At 41.9% G+C, this 26,421-nt stretch overlaps 1 protein-coding gene across 2 annotated transcripts in view; it reads left to right on the top strand.

Moving 5' to 3' along the window:
* The window catches only part of fam189a1 (family with sequence similarity 189 member A1), a 91,450-nt gene that overhangs the window by 36,715 nt on the left and 28,314 nt on the right, over positions 1–26,421 (top strand). For both annotated transcript variants that reach the window (XM_084357204.1, XM_084357203.1), the window contains exon 2: positions 5,947–6,003. In XM_084357204.1, coding sequence (XP_084213330.1) covers positions 5,947–6,003 — 57 coding nt within the window. The remainder of the gene's footprint in view (positions 1–5,946; positions 6,004–26,421) is intronic.

The following is a 26,421-nucleotide window of genomic DNA, read 5'->3' as shown; positions in this document are numbered from 1 at the left end:
ACGGATATGTTTCAGTTTTCAATTTCATGTTGTGACAGCCCTGTACTTGAGGCCTGGTTAGGTTAAGGCACAAAAACTGCTTGGTTAAGGTTAGGTTAAGATTATGTTTCGCCTTAAAATACCCAGTTTATTTTACCACAAACACATTCGGACAATGTCCCGACATCTCGTTAGACAATATTTTCTTTTGTTGCCATAAACGTGCTGTCATGGTCTGAGGTTTTGGTTTTGTTATTTACCGTTTTATTTTGAAGCTCTGTCCTCATGTGTCATGTTTAGCTTTTCATTTGTTCCCTTTGTCTATTTTTCCCGCCCTTTTTGCTCCTCACCTGTGTGCTATCAGTTAATCATCCCTTGTGTACTTTCTCTTTGTCAGTTCGTCTCTCCTGTTTTGCGCTTGTGTTCCTGTGTCTCCCTGTCGCATCTTCTACTCGTGTGTTTCCTGCTTTTCCTTCCTGATTCCTTGCGTTATTCCTGGTTTGTCCTTTGCCTTTTGATTTGTACTTCGTTTGCTTTTGCTCTTGGTTTTCAGCTGTTTTGTTGTCTACCTTTTGTTGCTTCAATTTTTGGATTTTGGATTATCAGCTTTATGTTAAGTTACCTATCTGTCTGTGTGTCTTGCGTTTGGGTTCCCTGGTGAAGTGAACTGTAGACAGTTCACTTCACCGATGTACATCCCGATGTGCATCTTTTATTATCCAGTGGATAATAAAAGATGCACCACAGCCACAGTCTGTTCACCCTGCTGCCATCTGACAAAAGATACAGAAGTATCCGCTGCTGAACCACCAGACTACCACTAGACTACTGCAGCTTCATTCCCCAGGCCGTGAGACTCCTGAACTCAGATTCAACAACAACACTAGATGATAAGCAAGGACTCAAGAACTCTAACATTATTTCATTTCGACACCTAATGTAATGATGTGATCTCAAGTTGCATAATTATGTAAATTTCTGAGACTGTGACTATTCGGACACAATGATGGGAAGAAGTTCCCTCCAGCCTTGATTGTGCGTTGTGCTTTGCTCTCTGCTGCCTGAAGAGCACCCAGCCGAGAGAAAGGGAGGCTTGTTATAGTGACACAACATCTCTGGACTCGTTGTCGCAGTGCCTGACACCGGTACAGAGGGGGTGAACGTTACCTGCAGTCACACAGGAGTAACACAAGCCTCTGTCTCCTGCTGCAGTTTTCACCAGCAATGAACAGAGCTGAGACAGCATAGAGACGCTATTAGTGTAGCTGGATGTCAACTGCAGCTCTTACAGATCTGTCTCACTTCCTCTGTCCACAGGTGACAGTTTAGAAGTGGAGCTATTTGTTCTTAGGAAGCCACATTTCTATGTTGAGGCTGTTCTTTGCTTGTTTTAATTAACTGTGCAGCGTATTATCTTCCTATCTGTATTACCCTAATAGTGCATATTGGCAGACTGTATTGCTACACTATATTTAAAGACGACTAATGAAAGGCATCATTTGAAGTCAGTTTGATTTTCCCTGGTGCAGAATCAATAAGCTCTTATCTTTTCTTTCTTGTCGCTTGGTATAGGCATTTACATACAATGACAAGTGAATTTTGCACTTAACAGCCGTGGGCTGCTTCGGCAAAAATAGACCCAGCTTGTCAAGAATCAAGATAGTTGAATAATAAAAGAGACAAGTGATGTTGGACACTGGTTATTATAGCTGCAAATCATCTGGCAGGCGCAACAGACAGCAACATAATACATTTCAGGTGTCTACTAGAAAATGTTTACATGCTTTCATGTTCAAAAACGCTTCCTGTCTCTTTAAAGACTCCCCCTCCTGAAACTTTACATTTCTTTAGGTTCAGTTTTCATCATGGTGTTGCATCATTTTATCTTGTGACAGCGTTGCACTTTGGTCTGGTTAGGTTTCGGCACTTAAACCATGTCGCTGGTGTGAGGAAAAGATTTTGTTTCGGCTTAAAATACGTGTTTCGGTCGTCACAAGCACGGCTGGAAATCGTACCTAAAATCACCTTAAAACATCCAGTGGGTCCACAGTTACAGATGTTGAAATGCCATGGCAACATGTCCTCGCACCTAAAGAACAGAATAGGTTCATTCTCTGTGACATATCACTGTTTCCATAACAACATGCAGTGTGCACAACGACACACGTGGCGGACCCTCATTGTACGTTTTGCCAAGAAAACCAGTCGGTTAAGATTTGGCAACAAAATTACTTGGTTTTGGTTGAAAGTGAATGAAAGTCCACTCCTTGTTAAAAGGTCCAGCATCCTCGAGCCATTCTCTACATGGGCTTGTGCCTCCATCACAGCTGTAACACCTAATGAAGCCACTAATTATACTTCGTTTTGACCTGCTTGTTTTTCGACCTATATGATCGTTTCCCTGAGGAGGGCGCCCTGGCACGATATGAAAGTCAGGTCATAAACATATAATGTGAACCTAAAATGACACGTTTTGTAGAAAATGTCAATGTAGTACGTTGTTCTACTTGCTTTATAATAAAAGAGACAGGAAATCTCACTTTCTACAATATGGGACCTTTAAAAGTCATACTGTTGCATGTTAATAAAATGATTTGCTTATTTAACGTTTGGCTTTTATGTATTTTTAATTGTTTTATGATAAAGATGATGGAGCTCTGTGCCTTTTCAAAAGCAATACTTGCCTGTTGGATATAGTTATTGCGGGTTTTTGATATTTATGTCGAATTTCTTAAACGACAAACGAGCACAGGCTCTATCCTTTTAATCCCGGTCTCTATCTATCTGGCTCATGTGTCTGTGTGTGTGTGTGTGCATGTGTGTGTGAGCTCAAATGAAATATTGACATCCCGTTTGCCAGGTCCTGTGAGAATCAAGGTGAGTGAAGAAGTGGAAGATTGACTAGAGAGTGGAAAGAGATGGAGAGGCAAATAGAAACGAGAAGGCTGGATAGCGAGCGGTGAAAGTGAGTGTGAGAGTGCAGAAATACACTGCGACTGTGTGGGCGCAGTGCAGGAGCAAGAAATACAGAGATGGAGTGTGATACGGGGAGAAATTGGAATGGGAAGGATGACAAAATTGCAAGAGAGGGAGTAGATATCAAGAAAGTCAGTGCAGAGAAGGAAGGAGGAGAGCAGGAAATGGGGAGAGCATGTTGGTGTTTAATGGAGGGTGAAAGGCAGAGAGAGACCACGGAGGAATAGAGCGCCGGAGGCTATGAGTACCCTTTGTTCACACACGTTTCGATCATACGCGGATTCACACCTACAGTAGCGAGGACTGTTAAAATGCAACACCACACACGCCCAGAGTGAAACGTGCTGAGAAAACCAATGAGTGCTTTTTCTTTCAAAATCTAAATCTGATGTAATCAAGTGTTTTATTTTGTTCTTTAGACAAAAGACAAACACTAGAATTGTTTGGATTTAAATCAAACGGACGGATCGATAACAGGATGGGAGTAATCGATACGAGAGGGAGCCACAGACATCACGGCAAGATGGGTCCAGATAGCTTGAATTGTTTCATTACGAGCTGCGGGGGAACTGGTTCCAGGTAGACGGAGCACAAAATCTAAAAGCAAATCAGAGCTAATGGAAAAACCTGGAGCACCAATAAGTCCTGAGAGACAGTCTGATGGAGTCACAATGGAAGTAACACAAGATTTTGCATTTTCAGCGAGTCCTCTAAGATGAACGACGCAACACTTTATCCTGTAGATGCCCTCGAGAACGACACATCTGTTGCCCTGATCAGTCGAACGTCACCATGTCTCTGCCCTCCAGGAAGGTTACAAATCACTGTAGAAAATGACATCTGTTTTATGATGGGACAGCCCTGTGGTTAAGTTTGGTTAAATTAGGTACAAGAGAACGACTTGGTTAGGTTTGGGGAAGATCATGGTTTTGATCAGTCGGTTTTGGTAACAGTTGGGCTCTCTTCAGGTCAGAGCTTCCTGCTGTTCACTGGCTATTTGTCAGTAATTCTCCTTGAAGTCAACACTGAGACCAGACGGTCTACTTTCAGCAGCCTTTGTGTTCGATTTCAGCCACTCGCTGTGTGAAAAAATAAATGTGGCGTGCTTAGTTTTTCTGTAGGTTGTGTAAGGAGTGAATCACCCTTGCAAGAAGCTGGGAACACATAAGAATAGCTTGTAAAATCCTTATCAACTGTGGAAAAATGTGGCATTGAATTCACTATAACCACTTAAAACCACAGGATCACGTTGTTCGCTTGTTCCCGGCTGAAGGGAAAAGAATCGACTGAGCCTGTGAACACGGAGACCAGTTGACAAAGAAATCCACATCCACGCTGAAACACGGGTGACAAATCTGATGACAGATGGGCTCAGAATTACAAAACAGGAGCGATAACTCCCACCTGATCTCTGCATTAGTCAGCCCATCATGTAGGAGATGATCTTTTCAGGGAGTATTTACCAGAGAAGCCAAAGAAGAAGTGAATCCCATATTGAAAGTCTGTGTTTATGTACCAGACGACAGTTTTGGTTTATCACAGCTTTGATTTTATTTTTATAGAGTTTGCCATCATTTCACTTGGTATTGATAAAACTGCACTGGCCCAAGTAGTTGCAGAGATCTGGGAACGTGGCAACAGATACAGTGAAGTGTGACAGAGCAAGAAACAAGTGGTCAGACGGTCATACTGCACAGACTATAAACAGATCAGCCGGATTATCCAAAACACTTAACTTGGAGGTGAAACTAAATAGCGAGGTCTCCTGAAATGTTTGTAATGTCTGCTCACATACGGAAAGCATCCTAACAAGTCTCACATCGACAGCCATGCTAACAGTTGCGTGAGGCTGTATGTTGGCAGTGTTGCTTCTTCATGCCAACATGCTTACAGTAGTAATGTTAACATGCATGGCAACTTTTCAACTTTCCCCCATCCAGGACATGTAGTGAATATCTGTCCGTTAACTTGTTATACCTCATCTCTCTCCCTCTCCGTCTTCTTTGCGTACTGCATCAGGGGGTCATTTCTTTCACAGTGTAAAGTGTCCACAGTTATGACATAACCGTTAACTGGGTATAGTGACCAAGGAAAACAATGCCTCTTCCTGTTTTGGTTGCACAATGTCCGACACGCTTCCTTTGTGCCGTAATTTCACCTTAATTTTTCTGGTGGCAGTCCGAACAGCAAAGTGAGAGCGAGGTTCAAAGGGAAACAATCTACACGTGGATGTTGTTGTATTTCTACAACAATGACAATTAAAGCAGATGTAATGACAACTTTGTTCAGCTTCTTCATTGATGATGTTAGCATGCTTTTATTTAAGCCACTTAGTGCAAAGCATTGAGTCAGCTGGAGCTGATGCTTTTAGTTTCGTATGATCTAGTCATAAAACCAAAAAAGTGTTGGACCAGGTGGCGTTGCTGGATGAAAAGTTATGGGATCACCAAAGTTTGTACAGCTGATGGTGAGGGGGACATGAATGTCTGTACTAAATTTGATCAAAATCCATCCATGAAAGAGGAAATGTCAGGGAATCACCAAAGTCAGCAAGATTTGTCTTCTGGATACAATGAATGTCTGTACAAATGTCATGTCAATCGATCAAAAGGTTGTTTGGATGTTTTAGTCTGACCAAAAGTTTTAAATGACAGATTGACGATGCCGTCATCAGAGCTGAGTCACTAGCATGGCTAAAAATGGAGAAAGGCACATGGGAAATACTTTTAATGTCACGCTAAAACAGTTTACTTGTGTCATTAGATAGTGAGTTGAACATGATTTCAAATATGGATCAAAGGTCAAAGTACACTGTAAAAGAAGGATTTACATTTCTCAGATCACAGCAGTTATCTTGGTGATGACACTGTCAGGGAAACTGGCCAAAATCACAATAATAATATCTCTTTAATTCATCATATGAATATGTGTAATATGAACATCTGTCAGTCCTTGTTTCCGCTTACTTACAGCATCTGTTGTCTCTTCCAGGTGCTGCTCTCTGGACTGATCGGAGTGGTGTCATGGAAGAGGCCGCTCTCTCTGGTGGTGAGTGTCCTCTGAACGCCCACACTCAGCTGCTACTCTGAACAAAGCAGTCGTACTCAAGAGGGAGTTGTTCATTGTGATGACGGGGTCGAGGGAGATGTGACGACGTGCGAGACGCATACTTACCTACTGAAAACAGATGCTTTTCCTCCGTAGCGTCACCACGTGTAGATTAGCATACACACCGCACCAGATACAAACCATGACAAAGACATTGTTAACTACTGCGTATGATTGCCTGAGATGACTACAAGTAGTCCTCAAACTGTCATCTCAGTTTATCGCCACAGTGCTGACAAATCCAAACCTTGTTTTTTGTCACACTGTTACTGTCTGCGAACACAGTCTCAACTTTGGGGCATGTTCAGGTTGTGTTAGAAATCTCTGGATCACTGCTGCAGTGTTGTATGTTTTCACAGCCGCTGACCTGGAAACTACAGGAGCAGGAGTCCTGGCAGTTTTCACTTTTCTTGTGTCTACAGGACACAGATGAATAATTGTTGAGCTGTGTTCCTCAGTTCAAAAACACATAGCATCATTGTGGATAGAAACCTCTGTGCTGACTCTCAACTCAGATCACAGGATGTTGGACCTATAGGTTTCTTGAGGTGCAGAAACACTGAAGATATATGTGTAATTCAGAACAGGATACCTTAGCTCAACATTTGCTTTTACTTTTGGTCTTGCAGTGTTGCTTTACATCCAAGTGGTGAAATGCTTCAGAGTCATCGCTCTGCCATAATACAGCCTGAAAACCTTGAATTGACTGTCAGGTAGGGCACGCTGTAGCCCACACTCCTTTTATCTGCACGTATGATACGTTGCATAACATGAATCCCTCTTTTTTTTTCCTGCTTTGCACTACAAAAAGACATACAGTGCATATGCAGTATGGCTGCACTGAAGACGATGATCTCTGCCTACAGATCTTTCAGTCTTTTAAAGCAGAGATCAGGATTGGTGTGCAGCACTAACAAGCTCCTGCCCAATTCTGTTTCAACCTTTCTTAATGCCATAGATAATCTCATCTCGTCTCTGCTGCTATACCACATCATGGTGGATCCTTTCCCGCTCGCTGCACATCACTCGTCTCGCTCCCTTTAGTTTTATCACCTTGCTTCTATTCACATTTCCCCTTCCCCCCCTTCGTTTCCTCGCCTTTGTGTAATGTTAGACCACAGAAAGAGATCTGAATCATCTCAGCTCTTGAGGATCAAAGGAAATATCCCATTATTGAGGTGTGAGTAGAAATTGGTCACACGTTATGCTCTGTAAAAGACTTAAATCCTCTTACCTCTCTTTCGTTAAAATGCATGACTAAATTACTGGAATAGTCTTCACCTGCCAGCGTGCAGAGATGTCAGTCTGTGGACACTGCTTCCTGTCGTTAGAGGGGTCTAACAGCTAATATCTGGTGGGGTTTTTGTTACTGTAGCATGTAATATTCAAGCTTTTCCATTTTCTGGCCTCGACCCAGCGCTGACTGGCAGGTGACTAATACACCGCCTGGACGCTTTAAGTCCTGGTAACCATCTGCTCACTGTGGGTGGCCATCATGATTTGTAATAACTGGAGTTTCTCCAGTTTAAGTAAGCGTGTTGAAGACTTACTTATGTGAGGATGGTTTCTTATATGATAAAACAAGGTCCAGAGGTTAAATGTATGATCACAGCTGTTAAATGATTTCAGAATTTAATACTGAAAGGATCGCTCTATACGTAGGTGGACAAAGGATTAATCTGCAACTGTTTCTTTTATGATTTTTTAAGTCATTCATCAGGAAAAAATGTGAAAGAAACTAAACAGTAATACAAAAATGGAGGACAAACCATAAAGTCATGGGGGACAAATCAGGAACACAGGGAACATGAGGAACAGACACAGGATAAAAACAGAGGAACCAAGGAAGAGGAAATGTACTGGAAAACAGACAAAGACAAGAAGTGGAAAGTCAAACGTGACACATGAGGATAAGCTTTGAACATAAACCAGGAAATCAACTGAACTAAGAGCTAGGACCATGACAACGGCTTCAAGAAATAGTTTTAGAAAAAATGTTCATTTGCCTTTTTGCAGAGAGTTAGATCAGAGGATCGATACCACCACTCACTGTCTGATAAATAGATTATTTTAGCTTAGCACGAGGGAAACAGCTAGCCTGGATTTATCCAAAAGTTTTAAAAGATGACTTTACTTTTAAAAAAAATCGAGGAAACCAATTACCTCACAATTATCAAGTACAGTGGACGATTAAATTTAAGTTGTACGCGCTCAACAGTTTTAACAACTTGAAATTATTACTCTACTTTAGTTGGTAATTTTGAGGTAATTGGTTTCTTCAATTTTTTAAATTAAGATTTTACAGTGTTCCAAAATCTCTGCAGCTCACTAATTGACACGTTATGTCTCGTTTGTTTTACCAATTAAGAAAAGTGAAGTGTAAAAACATACAGTGTGTGTGTGTGTTTTTACACCTCAGACTATTTCTTGGCCAAGTACAGCGACTTCCTGGTGTCACCGCTTGTTGCCTGGCAACCATACGGTGACGACAAGTCTTTAAGCTAATTTGCCGCTGACTGTGACGGGGAGAAGAAAAGGGTATTCTCGTCTATTGGCAAGAAGGCAATGAAAATAAATGTATTTTTTATATTTTCTTTTATGGTTTAGTGCAATTAAATTGTTTTATTATTTCATGACACTTTATAGACTCATGATTAATTAAGTGATCAAAAAACGCAACAACAGGCAAATCAATCACAAAAATAACCGTTACTTGCAGCCAGAAAACAAAGTATAAAAATACTAAGATAGATTTCTGTATCATTCTGACATCTTTATATACATACCGTAGTATTAGAGTGGCAGATATGAGTTATAAATAGAAAAAGCGAGACAGGGCATAAAGAGGTGTGCAACATCGCTGGTTCTGACACATTGCAAGCAAGTCAGCGTATGACACCTATCACAGCGTTTGATGGTCGAAAGATGTTTTTAGGGACAAACAGATTTTGGGGAGAGAAGATGTTTTGAATATGAAAGTCTGTCTACCCCAAACTCTGCTTGTAAACTCCACATCAAAGATGTGTTGAAGTATTGTGCTCAGCAGGCGAGGAAACACATGTTGAAGCGAGCGTCCGCCTATCTGAAACAGCTAATAAACATGGTAGTTTTCCATCCAGTCAAGTCTGCTGCGTTAATACCACGGCAGATTTACCCGGCATCAGTCGGAGACAGGAGAAAGACAAGACTACCTGCAGTCTTCTGCTGTTTGTGACTGTGATGGATTATGTGTTTAGAGAGAGAGACAGAAAGACAGAGAGCGAGTTAGAGGGCAGTAAATCCTTGTTTGGCCTGTCGGGAAACAAGACGGTGATAGTCTGCAGCATGGAGAATTAGTCTGAGGAAGTCTCCACTGTTGTTATTAGTTTGTTTCTATATTTGTTTCTATAGGGGAAAAGGGAGCAGTTTTACCTGTAGTATCTTGTCTCTATAGACAGAAACAACAAGGTAGTACCTGTCCAAAATAATATTATTGGCCAATTTAACTAACCTGTTTCTTCTCAGTCAGAAAAATATTCACACAGCCTCAGTATAAGTCAAGTCTCCTTTCATTTATTTTCTGTCATTGAAGTTGCAATTCATCAAAACAGTGACTAGAGTGGCAACACTCAAGTCCACATTACTGCTACAGACCCAGTATGTTAGTTTACACATATATCTGTTGGCCAGTTTCATTCATAAAATAAATATATACTCGGTAGTGGAGTGATTCTTCTCTGGACTGAAGTGTTGCACGGAGAGATTTAAATAATGGAGAGGTACAGCAGTCTTGAGGTGAAACGGTCACTGCACATGTGAGGTGTCAGACAGCAAGAGAGTCTAACGCGTGCAGCTATTTTACATTCGTGTTTCCACAGGGATGGAGAACAAGTTGTCCTTTAGTGGCAGAGCACAGGGCTCTGTAGCTGAACAATGGTCTGACAGTCACACAGGGCTTCGCTGCACCACTGACTATGTTTGTGAGGACTGCCACTGTTTTTCATCAAGCTTTTGTGGTGGACAGAAGAATTATGTTCCCGTTTATCGAGCATACAGCAAAGAGTGCTTCTGTTTATGTTACGTTTTGAGATGCACGTTTAAGCTAGGCTTTCAACATGGCAGTCAGTCCACCACTTTGACACTCGTGGTGCCCAGAGGATGACTCCCACAGACTTTGATGATCCCTTGACTTGCCTTCTGAACATGCACTGTATGATTGCTGACTCAAAGCTCTCCTGTAGACTTTTAGACCAAGATTAGCTTGTATATGCCCTTTATTTAGCTATGGGTAAACCTACTGGACATAGGCGTTTGACTCTTTTCCCGTTGCCCATTTTTGTTTTCTGGTGCGTCGCGTCTCGACATTACAAACGCGCCAAAAACAGGTAGCAGTAGAAAGCAGCGTCATACTCTCTTTCGAAGTCAATGTCGACTGAATGATGTTCAAGTGCTGCTTGAATGGAGACTGGTGGAAAATGAAGGTGTCCACCACAGCAGTCATATAACCTAGGGATTTTTGTCCAGTGTAAAAAAAGGGCAATCCAATTTTTTAGTAACCTTATTGTCTAAATCAGGTCGCTGTAATTTTTACATATGACAGACTCTATAACTGCATTCACCAGCTGGTTGGAGCTTGTGTAACAAGCAGAGGAAACATTGTCTTTACCACACTCTCTATACTCTAGACATGTCAGAAAATTAATTCAAGTTCATTGCTGCTCTTGCCTTCCACCACAATGCATTTAATCACCTGAGCTGCAAAGGTTTATCTCGACGCCAGCGAGTGTTCGACCTATACAGTACACCCCGAGAATATTAAACCTGCTTCTCAGCTGGGAAAATCTCTTTTCAGTGCTCGCTTCTTTTGCTCATTGTTTTCAATGGAATTGAGACCCTGGTGTACGTTCCCAGGAGTGCTTCAAGCAAAGCACGTTTTCAGCTCTCGTAACACCGTGGACTCCTTGACAATACCTTAATTATCGCAAACAATAGCCATGACCGGCGATTCTTGAACGGAGAACTGTCGGCTAAAACAGAAAGCTTTCAGTTGTCGGAGCGGGAACATTTTTCATCTCTCCCAAAACAGCCACTTCGATGTGGCGCGCTGATTTATCCATTAACCTTTTGATTGGCAGGTTGGACCCAGAGCATGTTTCTGACCTGATGCGAGGGATGTACACATCCTTCTGCTGCCTGCTCATCCAGGCTTAGGACACTAAAACCAATCATTCATGTTTGATCTGTAAAGATTAGAGGCTGCCAACATGTGTTGTCACCCCCATATTTCTCACACCATATATCAATATTACTGCAGCATTCTCACTTACTGCGCTCCTCGACTGGATAACATGCACATACTGTACATAAAGGACCGTTGCTATCAAAGTATATTTCAAATTATGAGCAAATATCAGTGTATATTATAATTTCTCTAAATGAATTAAACTACTTTTGGTGTAGAAACAGCAGTTAAACCTTTATAAGCACAATCATGCGCATTTAAAGGGGCAATGTGTCAGAATTTCATTTTAAAAAAACATTCAAAAATTAACTAAATTATCAGCAGAATGTAAAGAAATCATTTTGATGTTACGATGTCTATGCATAGTGCAGAGAAATACTGAAGTTAGCATGCTAACCAGTTAGCCCTGGCCCTAAGATCAAGTGTCAAACACTTTAAGCTCCAAGTCCGGGCTGAGCTAACCAGCAGTTAGCTTTGTGACATACTGCCCCCTATTTGTTTGACAGGTTTGCCAATTCTTACACATCGCTCCTTTAATCACTAAAAAGGAGCAGAAACAGATGTTACCAGCCCTTTTCTGAGGAAAAATCAAAAATAGCATCATGCATTTCCTGCCAGTCTATATTAAATATTTTCTCTAAGTAAGGAAATCACTGCTGCAGGGTAACCAAGGCAACCCTGAGGCAACACGTTATGCAAAGGGTTTTGAAACAAATGTGAGGCTCTTAAGAATAATGCCTGAGTCTTTCAATGCGACGCACAGCCAGAGAAAGAAACAGTGATACGGACACAGAGGGAGGTCATGATTGGTTTGTGGATTTTAAAAATTGATCAAAACAAATACGTTGTGATAAAGATTTGAGTTTTAGGAGTAGGCGTAAAAACACGGGGTTATTTTTAATGAATCGATTCTGGAATAAATGCTTGAAGATTGCAGATATAACTGAACGGCTGTAGAGAAATATTATGCCTGTGTGAGGACTGAGCAGTGCCAGGAGTGTTGACCCTTCTGGCACGAACGTGTGTGTGCGCATGTTTATCTCAGATCAGCGACCGAAAGAGTGTGTGTGATTTACAGTACCATCCCAGTGACATGCGGATGGCTGAAGATTTCCTGGGGATAAATCCCCCACAAACACACACACAGCTCGTGCCCACTGTATGGTCATGAGAGCAGCAGCTTGCCTCTTCTTTTAAACAATCAAAACCCCCCCACACACACACACATGCTCCCCACATCTCCAAATATCTAGCTAACGATACACACAAATCACATCACGTACACATCGTAACCGTAGACTTTCCATTACGATCACATAACTGCAGAAGGGCCAGCAGGACATCGGTGAAAGGTTTTATGAGGGGCTCTCTGTGACAGCCTGTGACCCTGACAGGCCATAAATATTACTGTAGCTGATGAAGGAGGGAGAGAAAGAGAGAGAGGGGGAGATGGCACACTGACTGATTGCGATGAGGAAACAGACGTCTCTACATACACTGGTGGAATAAAGATTTATAGTCTGACATCACAATAACAAAAAAAAAAACAAGCGACACAGTTTGTGGGTGCCATTTTTTTATCTTTCAATTAATGAAATGATTAACAGGATGTGCATCAGACCAGTATAGGTGGAGACAGTCCAACCCAGTTTTGCCCTCCAATACTTTTGCAGCATTTTTCATACAGACCTAAATGGACAAATTAATCCTCTAAGTAGGAGTGAAATTAGCCCATTAGCAGCCTCTCTTCCTGGCTCCGTGGCCTGCAGGGATTGGCTCGTGTGCATTTTTTTTCCTGAGCCTGCCTAAGCTTTAAGTGGTCTAACTTATTGCTCTGGGCCCCTGGTTTTTGGCCCCGGACAGACAATGTTGGACTCCTCCTTAATCCTAAATCATTTAGGCGTTCCCCTCCCCTTATTTGTTGGCTATTTCCATGAAAGCACACAGTCAGTTTAGTCGTGTGCGACCTCTAGAAAATTCATCGATACAAAACTAGGACGAGTGCTTTGTGTAAACAGAAATGACTCAGTCACATGATAAAAGGGAGTATTTTAAAGAAGATGTTTGTGAACATGCAGTAAACAAGGGATGTTCCCCGGTTTATACGCCCACCACTATCATGCCCTCTGAGACTAGTATTATATCTTTAATTCATGAATAGCTTATGAGAAACAGAAGCTCTGTGATGAGAAGCTGCAGCTTTTAGTCTTCGGCGGTTTGGTTGTCTTTTGATCTTAATGATCCCACAGCGGATTATTTATAGTAGCGTTGTTCATATTACACTGTAAATATAAATTCAGAGGCGGGTGGTGACGTGATTGTGCGGCTGTGCACGTGTGAGAAAATCATAGTTTGCAGCTGTATTTCTATTTTTTGCATGTGTAGGAATATGAATTGCATGGAAATATTATTATTATTGTGGCTTTGTATTTTTTCTCTGAACATAAAGAGCACCGGTTTCATACAGCACATTCACACTTATTGTACCTGCTTGCTGTCTTTAATAAAAAAAATATATATATAGAAAAATATACATCAGCTGTTACCTTTTATCAATTTGAAAGTAAAAGATATGTAAATAAAGAAGGAGAGGAACCAGGTTTTTTTTATCAGTAATGACCATCGATGGCCTAGCAACTGTAATTGGGAACACCGGCTCGTCATGTTTTCAGCCTCTCCTGAGCCTGAAAAAGGAGCATAAATGAAAGAAAGAGATTAAAGTGATTCAAAATGAATGATTCAGAATTTGATCCATTCAGTTTAATAACATTTGGAAAGTCTGAAAGACCAAATTATTTTATTCAATTTAAGTTAGCAGCGGGCTAATCAGAAGTTAGCCAGCTCGGCCGGTGGAAGTCTCTGGTGGGTGTCAACATGGATCCGACCAGGACCCGCCCTACTCCACCTATGAGTGATTTCCTTCATTGGTTGCATTCTTTACACTTGACTAAAAGCTATTAACTCACACAGTAGCTGTTCTGATACAGTGGTTTATCTGTAGTTTCCCCAGTAAACACACCAACTGGTTGTTCAACAGGCACTCGACTCGCTCCATCGATTTCCCTCCCTCTTGTTGTCCAGTGGACTACCAGGGTCGTCAAAATCTCTGTCAGACTTATTCAGTTTTCGCGAAGTTATTGTGGTTTTTGTCACAAGAAAAAGACAGCCAATCGGAGGCGGGGTAGGGTAGGTCTTACAAGGAGTCTGGTAGGATATATAATTATACCTCATTGGTGCATTTGACTTTGAAAACCCAGCTCACTTTGGTTAGTGACTCATACAAACCATGTGTCAGGATGCTCAACTTTTGGGTGGGATGTGTTAGCTTAAGCCTCCATCTTTCAGCAAAATGATCATACAGCGAGTGCTTGTTTAAGACCTCTTTACACAGTCGACTATCCACCAACTTCGTCAATTCAGCTAGCAAAAAGGACAGGCTGCTATTGCCTGCCACTGTCTGAAATAAAGGACAATTTTTTTAAACAAGAATTTTAGAGTGATAAATTGATCACTGTAAACTGCTTGTACTTTTCTCTAGAAAGCAAGATAAGTCGCGTCCTAGCATATGTGGGCACGAACATCGTAAGTGTCAGAATATGTCCCTAAATCCAACGCATTACTGTGGGTGAATCCAACAGACCACAAGGTAAATGTATACACATTATGTGTCGGTACCCGGCCAAAGCATCCAGTTTGTTGTACACACACAAACTCACATAAAGGAGCTCACACATCTATTGTACAGTGAAAAAGACCAGGATGAAAAGACTTGTTTTTCTAGTCAGTCCAAAATATAACTCTTCTAAAATTTCAAATGCCATATTGACAGCATACGATTATAAAAATATCACAGCTGATGATAAATTCATTGCAGCCATTCAAAGCAGAGGCACACATACAAAATAATGCTTGTGCTCTCCGTTCAGCTTTTGTTAACCAGCACAAATAGTCCCCACTTGCTTCTCCCTCCCGTCACACTGGTGCCAATCTCTTTCTCCAGCAAACGCTTAGAACAGTGTGTGACATCGCAGTGATTGTGTTTTGGGCAAATAGAGGCATTAGAGGCAGGGTCCACCAGTTTATTCTCCACAGTTGACTGAACAACTAGTGCTCTGTGGTCACTTGTCAGGGACTCTAGACGTAATTGTGGTTTGCACACAATCATGTCAGCCATATTTCACAGCTGAGTGAGTTGATACTGCAGCATTCCTGCAGCCACTACTTCACAGCCCTGGCAGTCCCGGCTTATAGCTCACCCAGTGCTTGGAGTCTGGGTACAGGAAGCCACCTTTCACAGACTTGTGACCTTTGGTGTCAGCAGGAGGCACATGGATGAAGCAAGGGCTGAGACAGTATAATGTAGGTATGCTTTAATCACAGTAACCTGCATCGATGTTGGCTTGATCCAGACCTTACCCTGCAGATACCTTTATGCCAGCACTGTTTGATGCTGCAGCTCCCTCCAAAACCCCAAACTCCTCCTTATGTGCAAACATTTTTGGTATCATTGAAAATGCAGTCATTATCGACTCACCCTGATGCAGATGGAAAGTCTGGTGTAATTTTGTAGTAAAAAATGGGCTCCATATTAATCTGGCGTAGTCCTCCGGAAGCCCCAAAATCCCAAGTTGATTTGAAAACACCCACGGTCAAGCTTGTGCACCCACTTCAGACAATGTGTGCACTCACGCTTCGAGCTCAGCAGCTACACTGAAGATTTTGGCTTTAAAAAGGGTGTAAACATTGTCAGGGTTGGATAGCACAAGAATACATTATACAGCTGTTTCTGCAGGCTAATAATTGAGGAGCAAACAACACTAGCTACTGTTACTCTGGGAGGGCGGCTCACTATGATAAACCACATCAATCTTCATTGCCTCTTGATCACTGACAGGGGGAAATGAAAGCTGAAAGCCTGCGTGTGAATAAATATTAGAGCTGAGGTTTGTTTTTATCTGCCATGAATTGATTGTTCATGAAGAGTAAAGAAGAGCTCCCGTGAGACCGGTAAAAGCAGTCCAGCAAACCTTCAAGCAATCCTGAAGCCATTGATTTCTATGACAAGTTAAAGTGTACAGTGATATCAGAGCAGCTCGTATATCCTGAAATGGTTGATGCAATATACAATATATCGTTATGATGTCGTTTTTAACCCCATTATTTTTAGAAAAGACAGCATACCTTGTTTTAAAACCTCCTCCAGGAGGGTTTTGCTTCATGTGCTGCATGTGTCAGGCCTGTGCGTGTTCACATGTGGTTGTTCGAATGAACTAGAACAAAGATGGTGTGGGGGGAGCTCTCATCCTCTCTTTGGCATAACTGCTTACTGATGCTACTATTTGCTGCAGCTATCTTTGGCGGAAGCGATTAGCTGCCGTCATCAGCAGCAGGCGAAAATGTCTTACTCGGTCCATTGAGGATATATTTCAACAAAACCAGAGGTGGGTGCGTAAAGACAAACACGGCTTTTTTTGATTACGTGTTTTATGGCGAGTAAATGAGGCAGTTAAGCTCTTCTTAGTTTGGTAAAAGAGACTTTGATTCAGAAGGTGCACGTTTGTACTGTTCTGTTTGTAAGGAAAAATTAATATAAAATATCCTTTTTCTTTTTTATGTTTACTTATTAGACAACGTTGCAAACTCACCACTTTAACATCTCCCAGCTGAAAATGCAGGATCACCTCTTGAGGTACAATGTAGTTTTATGGGACAGGCTGGGGCTAGCTGGTTAGCATGCTAACTTCAGTAGACATCTCTGCAACACAATACACAGATGTCTTTGACATAACAACACTGTTGTTTTTTCACACTCTGTTGATAATGTTAGTTTTATATATATTTGTAGCATCTGTTATGGAGTTTCCTCACAATTTAAACCATGTGAACTGCCAGGTATTGTGCAGCCAGCTTCCCATGTCAAAAACATGTCCCCATAAGGTCAAAATCAAGTCCCCAAAGAATAAAAAAAAGGGAACACCAGACTGAATCACAAAGTAATAACAAAATAGCCATTCAGTCTGAATTAGACAAAAGCACAAAATTACTTTGACCTATTTGGCAGGAACAGTCTCTTTCCTTTGTATTCATTATCTTGAAATTATCAGGGGTGCAAACAGCAAGAGCAAAAGTCCATGAAATTTGCATATTAGGCGAGCACACGTTTCCTTCATCTTACATTTTGTATATAATCTAACATGTGAATCCCTTTAATAGACCGACGGTCTAAAAGCTGCCCACTTCTACCAGCCATTTTGTGTAATTAGGGAGCTGTGAAGAGGCTCTGCTGTTGTTCCAGGCTCGAGGTTTCAGTCCCACAAAGGCACAGCACGTGCAGACATACAGTACAGCCAGAGACATGAAGCCAGCACGCAGACATATGCCGTGATGCGCACATGCATCCACACATGAAGAATTCAGTCGCACCGACACACACAGTTTCGGATCACCCTCTGCGTTTGCATTATGTGTGTGTGTGTGTGTCTGTCTGCGTGTCTGTGTGTGCGTCTTCTGTCTCCCGCTTCCTCAGAGGCCTGTTATCCTCTGACTTGACCCAGATGGAGAGGCTTTTGACGGAGATATAGCTTACTGCCAACAGAGATGGGCCCCGCAGGACCACCTGTCAGAAGCTGCTAAAGGAAAACAGAGGGACAGGAAGTGTGTGTAGCAGACAGACAGAGAGAGAGAAAGAGGGAGAGAGAGAGGGAGAGAGGGGGAGAGATGAAAACAAAAGTGCATACGTGTGTGAATGTGTGAGCGGAGTGTGAGGTGGTGTTTTGGGGTGGAGCGGCAGGGAACAAAGAACAAATCTGCAGGAGACTTTATTAAACTTCCAACAGAAGGAAAACACTCAAAAATAGCGTTGGGACTGTATCACTCCCATTCACGTGTTCTCTGTAGGATTTTATGAGTTTTTTGTTAGATTTTCTTTCCTTTTGGTTTGTTTAACTGAGCTGACAGGAGACCAGGAGGAGGAGAAGCCCTGCAATGAGAGCCAGCCCGATGTGCTAAATCATGATTTTGTTTTTGTGCTCACGGGGAAAGTTTCATCCGTGCTAGTTTTAATAACCGCTCATTGGTATTTTATCTACACCACACTGTAGATAAAAGTGTCCTTGTTTCATCTGTGGCACAGTTTAACTGAATTGATATAGAAACATTCAATGTACAATATGTAACTTCTGCTGCTAGGGGGCTCTTTATCAAAACTAAAGAAAAGATGTTGCGTGGAGGGCCGAGCGAGCAGGAGGCATGAGAGTCTGGATTAGAGCCATTCCTGTTAAGCGACTTGACTGCAGCAGAAATCCGCAAAGCTGATCTTCATTGTCGGGTGTTTATTGATTATGACCGCACACACACACACACACACACACACACTCTTGGTGTGTGTTGTTCTTGCTTATGTTAGCTTAAGGTTAGTGTACAGTAAAGTAAACTGGCTGTTTGGGGCATATAAACACTGCATGAGTAACACAAATAAACACAACTGTTCCTGCCTCAAACCTACTTAGCTGTTCACCATTAAACAACCTACACTGCTGATGAACATCTATCTGATGTGACTCGGGCAGAAATGTTTACAGATGAGGTAAAGTTTTATTCATCTTAAATTTCGTGTCATGCGCTGACTTCTAATACAGAATTGATGCATATTGTACTTTTCAGTAAAGAAGAAGCGCTCCTGTGTGGCAGGTTTCCGTCTGAATGTAGCGCAAACTTTAACCCTAATTTCAGATAATATTCAAAAGGCACTATCTCATCCACTATTATGCATGATTATTATTATATCATAAAATTAATTTTCTAAATGATTTGCGGAACAAATTTTCAGTGTTTAGTCACTTTATTTAACAGAAAGCTGAAAGACAGTTTATTTCAATAAATCAGCATTACTGTGGAACGGTGGTAGAAAAGACTGAAGAGCTCACGCTCCCTCCCTCCACATAAAGGCCCTTATTTCACTCAAGTTTCAACAGCAAGCTCACCCAGAGCTGTGTAATTAGGCATTTCCATGTCTCATCTTAAATGGTTTGGGGAAAAAAACTAGAAAGTAACATCTAAAAAGAAGATTTCTACCGTGAGATAGTGGCGCTGCTGTGATGTGTCCGTGGGCACAGAAACAAAAGCAGGGACAGAAGCTTTTGGGTTTGTTTTGGTACATTTTCTTTGGTCCGTGGCCAAGAAAAAATATTTTTCCCATTGCTAGGCAACATCTTTTCAACATCCTTTGTTATATATTTAAATATTTTTATTTTTTGCTCAGTGTGGATGTTTTTCTGAATGTGCTCAAGTTGATCTAACTCTGTGTTTCTAGTAACGGAAATGTGAGAAGTTGACTGCAGACAAATGATTCTTAGTCGGGGTTTCTTTGTTGCGATGACAGCAATTGTGGCTAGTTTCTCATCCAATCACAATGCAGCATCAGCAGGAAATATTGTATAATGACCTATGGACGCGTCTTGCTCGGGGACACTTCAGCAGGGTGGATGTCAGCCAACACGGAGGCGTCACCCCTCGCGCTCCTGTTGATGAGTGACCTCTCGAAGCCACCTCGCTGCCAGTCTGAATAAAGAGTGTGCGTTATTTCTTTGTGCAGCAGGCGAGCTGAAAGAGAGAGTGTGTGTGTGTGTGTGTGTGTGTGTGTGTGTGTGCTCCAGGAGTGTTTTCCCCTCTGGTCGCAGTTTGCTTGTCACCACTGGTCAGCTTGCATTAGCACTGCCACTCTTCGTCTCCCACTGCTCCTCAGATCACCTCCTCTCCTCTCTCACACCGTGTATCTGCCAAGAAGGCATTCGAATGAGAAAAAGAGTCTTTGCTAATAACCCTCTTAAAAGGCTGAAAGAGGGAAGAAGGGGGTGAATAACGAAGCATCTTCGGAGCAGTGATTCTCAGCTCCCAGGGAAGCTCGCTGACATCACCCTCCAGTAGTTTTACTGTCTTGTGTGAACTGTGTCAGATAAGAGGCTCGTCCTCAGGCGACGCGCCGCCGCTGATGCTGAGACCATGCTGGATTGTTACGATACCTCTGTTATATCCTGATTCGATCATTCAGAAGTTGCTGGATCGCTGCAGGAGTTCATAACTTGGTTAACCATTTTATTGTTCCTCGTTTTTGTGTTTGTCTACACGGTGTGGTTTGTGAAGTTCACTAATCCTCAACCAATCTTCTTTAGATCTAGAAACCTTCATTAAAGGGGCTCTGTGGAGCTTCTCTGTTGTGCTGGGAGGAGGTCGTTAGTTTAGATTAGTGGACTCCATTTCTAACATTAGCTACTGCTGCTCTCTGTTAACGAAGCCGAGGGGCGCTGAGACGAGGCACATCCTTTGGACTGTCGTGGAAAATCCGACCCGAGTGCTTCACAAAGAAAAACACAGTTCAGCAGCAGTAAACAACTTTCGTCCACAGGCTTATATATGTAAACTGCTACAAACTGTTAGATAATGCCACTTTAAGTACTCATTTCAACCCAAACCATAATGTTTTCCTCAACATAACCCAGTAGTTTTTGTGCCTGAACCGAACGAAAACATATTATATCTTTTCACATCATAAATCTTTCAGAGTTTCATCACTGATTCATAATGAGGCATCAAATCAGAAAACTCTTCCTTGTGTTTCTCGATGCTGTTTACAAACAACTTATTTTGTGATTTAGTTTGTCAGACGTATTGGTCATGGAAGGTGGATGGTTTTTAAAATGTTAGTAAGCTTTGAAAAATGTCATAGCATGCATCATACACAACCCGATCGCCAGAATAAATGTTGGCAAAGTAAATTTCATAGGTTTCTTTACGTTGCAACTTTGTGTTTCTTTAGGTTCAAAGTTCCTTTAGTTTTTTTATGCTCTAGTTAGGTTTAGGCAAAAACAAACCCACTTGGTTTGTGTTGGTTGCCACAGACATGGCTGGAGATGTCCCAAGTTCTCGTAAAAACTCAGATTTTGTCGCCACAAACACAGCAGGTAATTCTCTCCTTTTCCCTTAAAAATATCCAGTTGTGTCACACTTACAAATGTTGAAACGCTGTGGTCCTTCGCCAAACTTATCCTGTGGTGTCACACTCGAACAAGGACTGCGGTCACTGGCTTAGAAGCCTTGTTGCCTGTAGCTCCTCTAGCAGGGGAGGGAAGGGTAGTGGAGGATATGGAGGTTTCTACAAAGCACAATATGATATGTGTGCAGTAATGTCAATACGGTGCGTAGCCTTCTATGGATAGACAAAGAACAAGTTGTTGAATATCAGTGGTAATGACCCTGAATTTTCACAGGGCACATTTTCACTTTGGAGCTGCAGCCCACATTTCTCTTTTGCACTTCTTAGTCTGAAGTTTTAATCATTTTGTCCTACATGTTGAGAACTGCAGGACACATGTTTAGCGCTTTTCTTATGCAAATATCAAATTTCACATTCTTATTTATACTTTGCCACTCTGTTTAGTACATTTATTGTATTGTTAAACCACATCTTAGAGTCTACATGGCTATTTCTTTTTAAGCATCACATGTCCTTGTACAAAAGTGGGTTTAGCTTAACTTTAAACCTGCAGGCAACTTCAAACCCTCCTATCTTGAATGTGAATCTTTCAGTGATGCAAGAAGAAGAACAATAATTTTATGATAATTGCAAATCATAAAAGAAATCTGGTTTATTTCTTGTGGTTATAACTTGAACTATATATACAGATGGCTTTTTATGGAGGCCCAATGCTTTTAAACAATGTACAAATCCAATTATGATGTAATCACATAGATTAACATGACAGGATTTGATTCCACCTTTCTGAATAAGGAAGCGATTTACTCCCCAAAATGATGAGATACAGTTCATTAATACTACTATTCTCATCACTGCCTGCACCTCCACTAAATCTAGTGTACACCTCTGCCTTAGCTTTGTTTTGTGTTTATCTTATTGTCCGTCAAAGTCAGGCTGTTGCGATGTATTCATTCTGCTCATGCAGTGACGTTAAAGGAGCTGAATTGAATATGAATAAAAAGAAACAATATGAGATGAGGTTTTCTCCTCACTGTGGAAAAAAACGATGATCGACTCCGCTGCTCCCCCACACAGACTAAATGACGTCCCTCTTGAGGCAAATTGGGAAGCTCTTTGAATCCCGTTGTCTCCTTTTTCCCTCTTGATTCCTCTCCCCTGCATTTATATCTCTCTGCATATGAAAGCGCACACCTACGGTAACCATCTTTGAGTCTGTATTTCTATCATCCACCTGCTCTTATTATGTGTAAAATGACAGGAAGTGACAGGTAAGGGATCGGACAAAGGGATGAGCGTGAGAGAGAGCCGAGCAGAGTGCGAAAGAGCACGGCTGGCTGGGTGAACAGGAACCTTTTCGAGTCGAGATAATGCCTGATGAATGATGTCCTCCCCTAAGGCCCTGAGAAGCAGGAAGTGTGGCTCCATATTAATTAGAATATGAATTGGATAGACCCCGTTATCTGATGGCTCATAGCAGTGAGAGCAGCATAATCCAGGCAGCAGCAGCAGTGGTATCAGAGGTGTTTCGGCAAATAGTCACAGCTCGGGTCACGTTGCTTTTCTTCAGTCATTGTGACCTTTTGCTGCTTAAAATAAAAAGCGTGAGTTGTTGGATGTCAATAGCTCGGTTTCTATATTTGCTTTTACAGATACAGATTTATTATATTTATGCAGGAAGACTCAAAAGATAACAGATACATATTACTGAAGACTTCAGGAGAAGCCTGTACCTCAGTTCAATGCTGTTGACCCACAGATTACAAAATTGACTATTTCGATTTTATTTGAAGTGTGCAAAATAGTGTGCAAAATACAGCACGTCTCGGGGGTCTTTGACCCTTTAATAAATATTAAGCTGCACTGGAAATTTTATTTGAGTGTTGAAATGCTGAAAGATGAAGAGAAGCACAAGAACTGCCACTGACAGTGAGCAGCCGCTAACATATCATATCTTACTGGTGCTACAGCTGCTGGCATAACTCTGGCTTAGACACTTATTTAATCACCCTTCTTTGAAAGTCTATGTGGTCTCATTTAGCCACTTGTTCGTGACTTTTTCTCAGACATGGAAGCGCTTTGTAATTCACGCCACTCACACATTTTCTGACTTATTTCATATCATAGAACAAAACTTGAAAATCGCATACCGTATTTCAGACATGTAATCGAAAACCCATGAAAAAAAAACTAATGACCTCAAGACGAGGGACCTGGAAGTGCAAAAATGTCATCAACAAACAAAAAATCGTTCATGTTTTAAAATTTTGACCGGATGATGGTGCTTGATGAGAAGTTGAGAGTTCACTTGAGTTATTACAATTCATCCCGAGCGGGACGTGAGCCTGTACTAAATGTTGTGGCAATCCATCAGCCATATCCAAGTCAACCTGCAGGTGGCGTTAGAGGAACCATCAGTAGGCTTCATCATCTGGGAACCATGAATGTTTGTACAACATTTCATGGCAATCCATGCAATGTTGATTGTGACCAACTGACCAACCGTCACACGAGCCATAGTGCTGTGTGGCTGTGTGTCATGTATCAGATTTGACAGTGTTTTTACAATCGTTATCGCTCACTTACAGAAACGTCATCCTTGATTTTCAATGAACCGTCATCAGCAAGCCGCATCTTCTACAACGTTCCTGCAGTCCTTTTGTGTGGCACGAGAGCCTGCTGGGACCAGGTTCATTATAGCCTGTCTCATTACAGCAGCCCCCACAGCCAAGAGCCCGGGGAGGTGGAGGTGGCAGGGAAGACAGAGCTCCTTGTTTTAGCTCTTAAGAAGTCACTGGTTGATTAAAACGTTGAGAAGTGGAGGTTAATCAGCCACTGACCCTCAGGGTGATACTGTCTTTCATGGTCGGTTTTAATCAATAAGTGTGAGCACTGGCACAGAGATGAACTCCTCCACCTCCTCAGTCAGAGCACCTCTACTTCCTTTATACATACTCCCTTTCTGGTTACCTATTATCTATCCTCTCCTCGTGGATGTCTAGGAGAATTCAAAAAAGTACTCTGACATGTACCTTGTAGTTCAACACACTTGATGTAGGTCTCACATCTCATCTGCCAGGAAGAAGTGTTAGACTGCAACTTCCACATGATGTGTCTAACCACAGGAACTAATCCATCACATCCTGTGGAGATGCAGGCTGACATGCTGTCAACATGACTACACATCAAAGTCAAGAGGCGAGGTGGTTTTTTTTTACACTTACAGTCAACTAAAAAAATAGAAATAACATCTGGTATTCTCTCCTGACCAACAATTAGATTTAGCCAGCAGCAAAAAAAATGTACGGCTACTTTTAAAGGGACAGTTCACTCAAAAGGACAGTTCCTCTGACCTGTGGTGCTATTTTTCCATCTGGATTGTCTTCGTGTCGTAGAGATATCTGCCTTCTCAGCACCGTCTCATCTTAGAAATCATGATCCAGTTACTGAAGGTGATCCACAGACCTTGTTGTGAGAAGTTTCACGTGGGAACTATTTTCTTTTTACCGAACTACACCCACCAACTGTTATCTAGTTAACTAAGGCTAGTTAACTAAGCTAACTCAGCTAGCTAAAGTTACAACTGCTACTGTTGCTTCTCATCTCCACGGCCGATATCTCGAAAAGATGGCAACTTACAGTAAATAATCTAGATGGAAGCATTTTTTACTTCTAGGGACTTGTTCCTTCCTTGATCAGCGGCGTACTGAGCAGAGCGGAGGGCTTGAGCAAGTGGAGGAACAAGTGACACATGTCAGGCAGGGTGTTTACATGCGCTCACCTCTTCCTCTGGGTTGGGTTTCCAGGTACCATGACGCGCATCCCGCAAGAAACTCAGACACTGCCGTTTCATTAGTGAACTATGAAATTGAGAGTTGGGGTGTTTGGGTTTCTGAATGCAGGTTGAAAGGGGATGTGTGCTCCTGTGATGAAGCTATTCCCCGGCAGGATTAGAGGTCTGTGGAAGTCGTTACGTCTGGTTTAGTGTGACGTCCCCTGGGTTCTGCTGCTGAGAGTTAGTATCAACACCTCCATTGTTTATTTGGACCGCCACTGAACTCCGGGTCACTCAACCTCGATCACAACTAATCCTGGTGATGTGGTCTGAAGACACACACACACACGCACACACTCACGTTCATGCATAAATATACACCAGGGCCCGAGGAGGGAGCAGAGAGGTGGAAACTACCTCAGTTAGCCAATGAGAAGCAGCTGTTACGCCGCTGGATTTGCTTTCTCTCGAGTGTTTGTAATGTCAGCAGGAGGGACAGCATTGTTATCTTTACTGATTGTGGTTTAATCCCCACCTTGTGTGCAATTTAGCATTTTTACAGTCTGTTAAGTAGCAGAACAATTTAACAGACCTGTTTCTTCTTGATCAATAGTCAGTAATGTTATTCTCATTGCCCTAAAAGTGTCTTTTGTTCACCGATGTTTCTGAGCTCTGCAGAGGCCTGAGGATTGATGTACAACAGTGGTTGAAACAGAATCGGAGGGTTTGTGATCTGCTGAGCGCGAGCGAAAACAAAACATTGCTTCCGACTCTCGTGGCTCAGGGATAATTGAAAATAAACAGCCTTGTGTGTCGCAGTGCTGCTGCAGACTAAATACTAATTTGTGCTGCAGACAAAAGAAACTAACAGTGTCTCAAATTCTGCTTTTGTGCAACTCCCCTCTGATAAAAACTGCCCAAAGGATTAAACCCCAGCTGGATGTCATGATTTCTTCTCGAAGAGGCTTATTTGAATGTGTCCCACAGAGCACTTACTGTTTACTACTTGGGTACTCTTCATTGTGAGTCCATATCTCATTGTCTCACCACATTAGCATTAACTACTGCTGCTGAACTGGACTTCTCCGCGACAGTAAAGTGATCTGCACCTGCCTGGTACCTGGTTTGGCAGAGTAGAAACAAAAGAGCTTCTTGATTTTGATTGTGGAGGAGTTGAGTTATTTAAACAGTTGCCAGTTTTCCATCGATGTTCTAACGATGTGACTGTTCTGCTCCTGAACACCGTGTTTCTATTAAGTTAACTGGGAACGTACTGTAATTGTCCACATGATGAAAAATTAGCTTCATCGCTCAACATTAAAAACAACATAAACGATTAATGAGCACAAACTACATCAACAAACAATACAA

The sequence above is a fragment of the Pagrus pagrus genome (assembly GCF_965226575.1).
Source record: "Pagrus pagrus genome assembly, chromosome: 1".
Taxonomy (NCBI): Eukaryota; Metazoa; Chordata; class Actinopteri; order Spariformes; family Sparidae; genus Pagrus; species Pagrus pagrus.
This window is presented reverse-complemented; position numbering and strand designations above follow the sequence as displayed.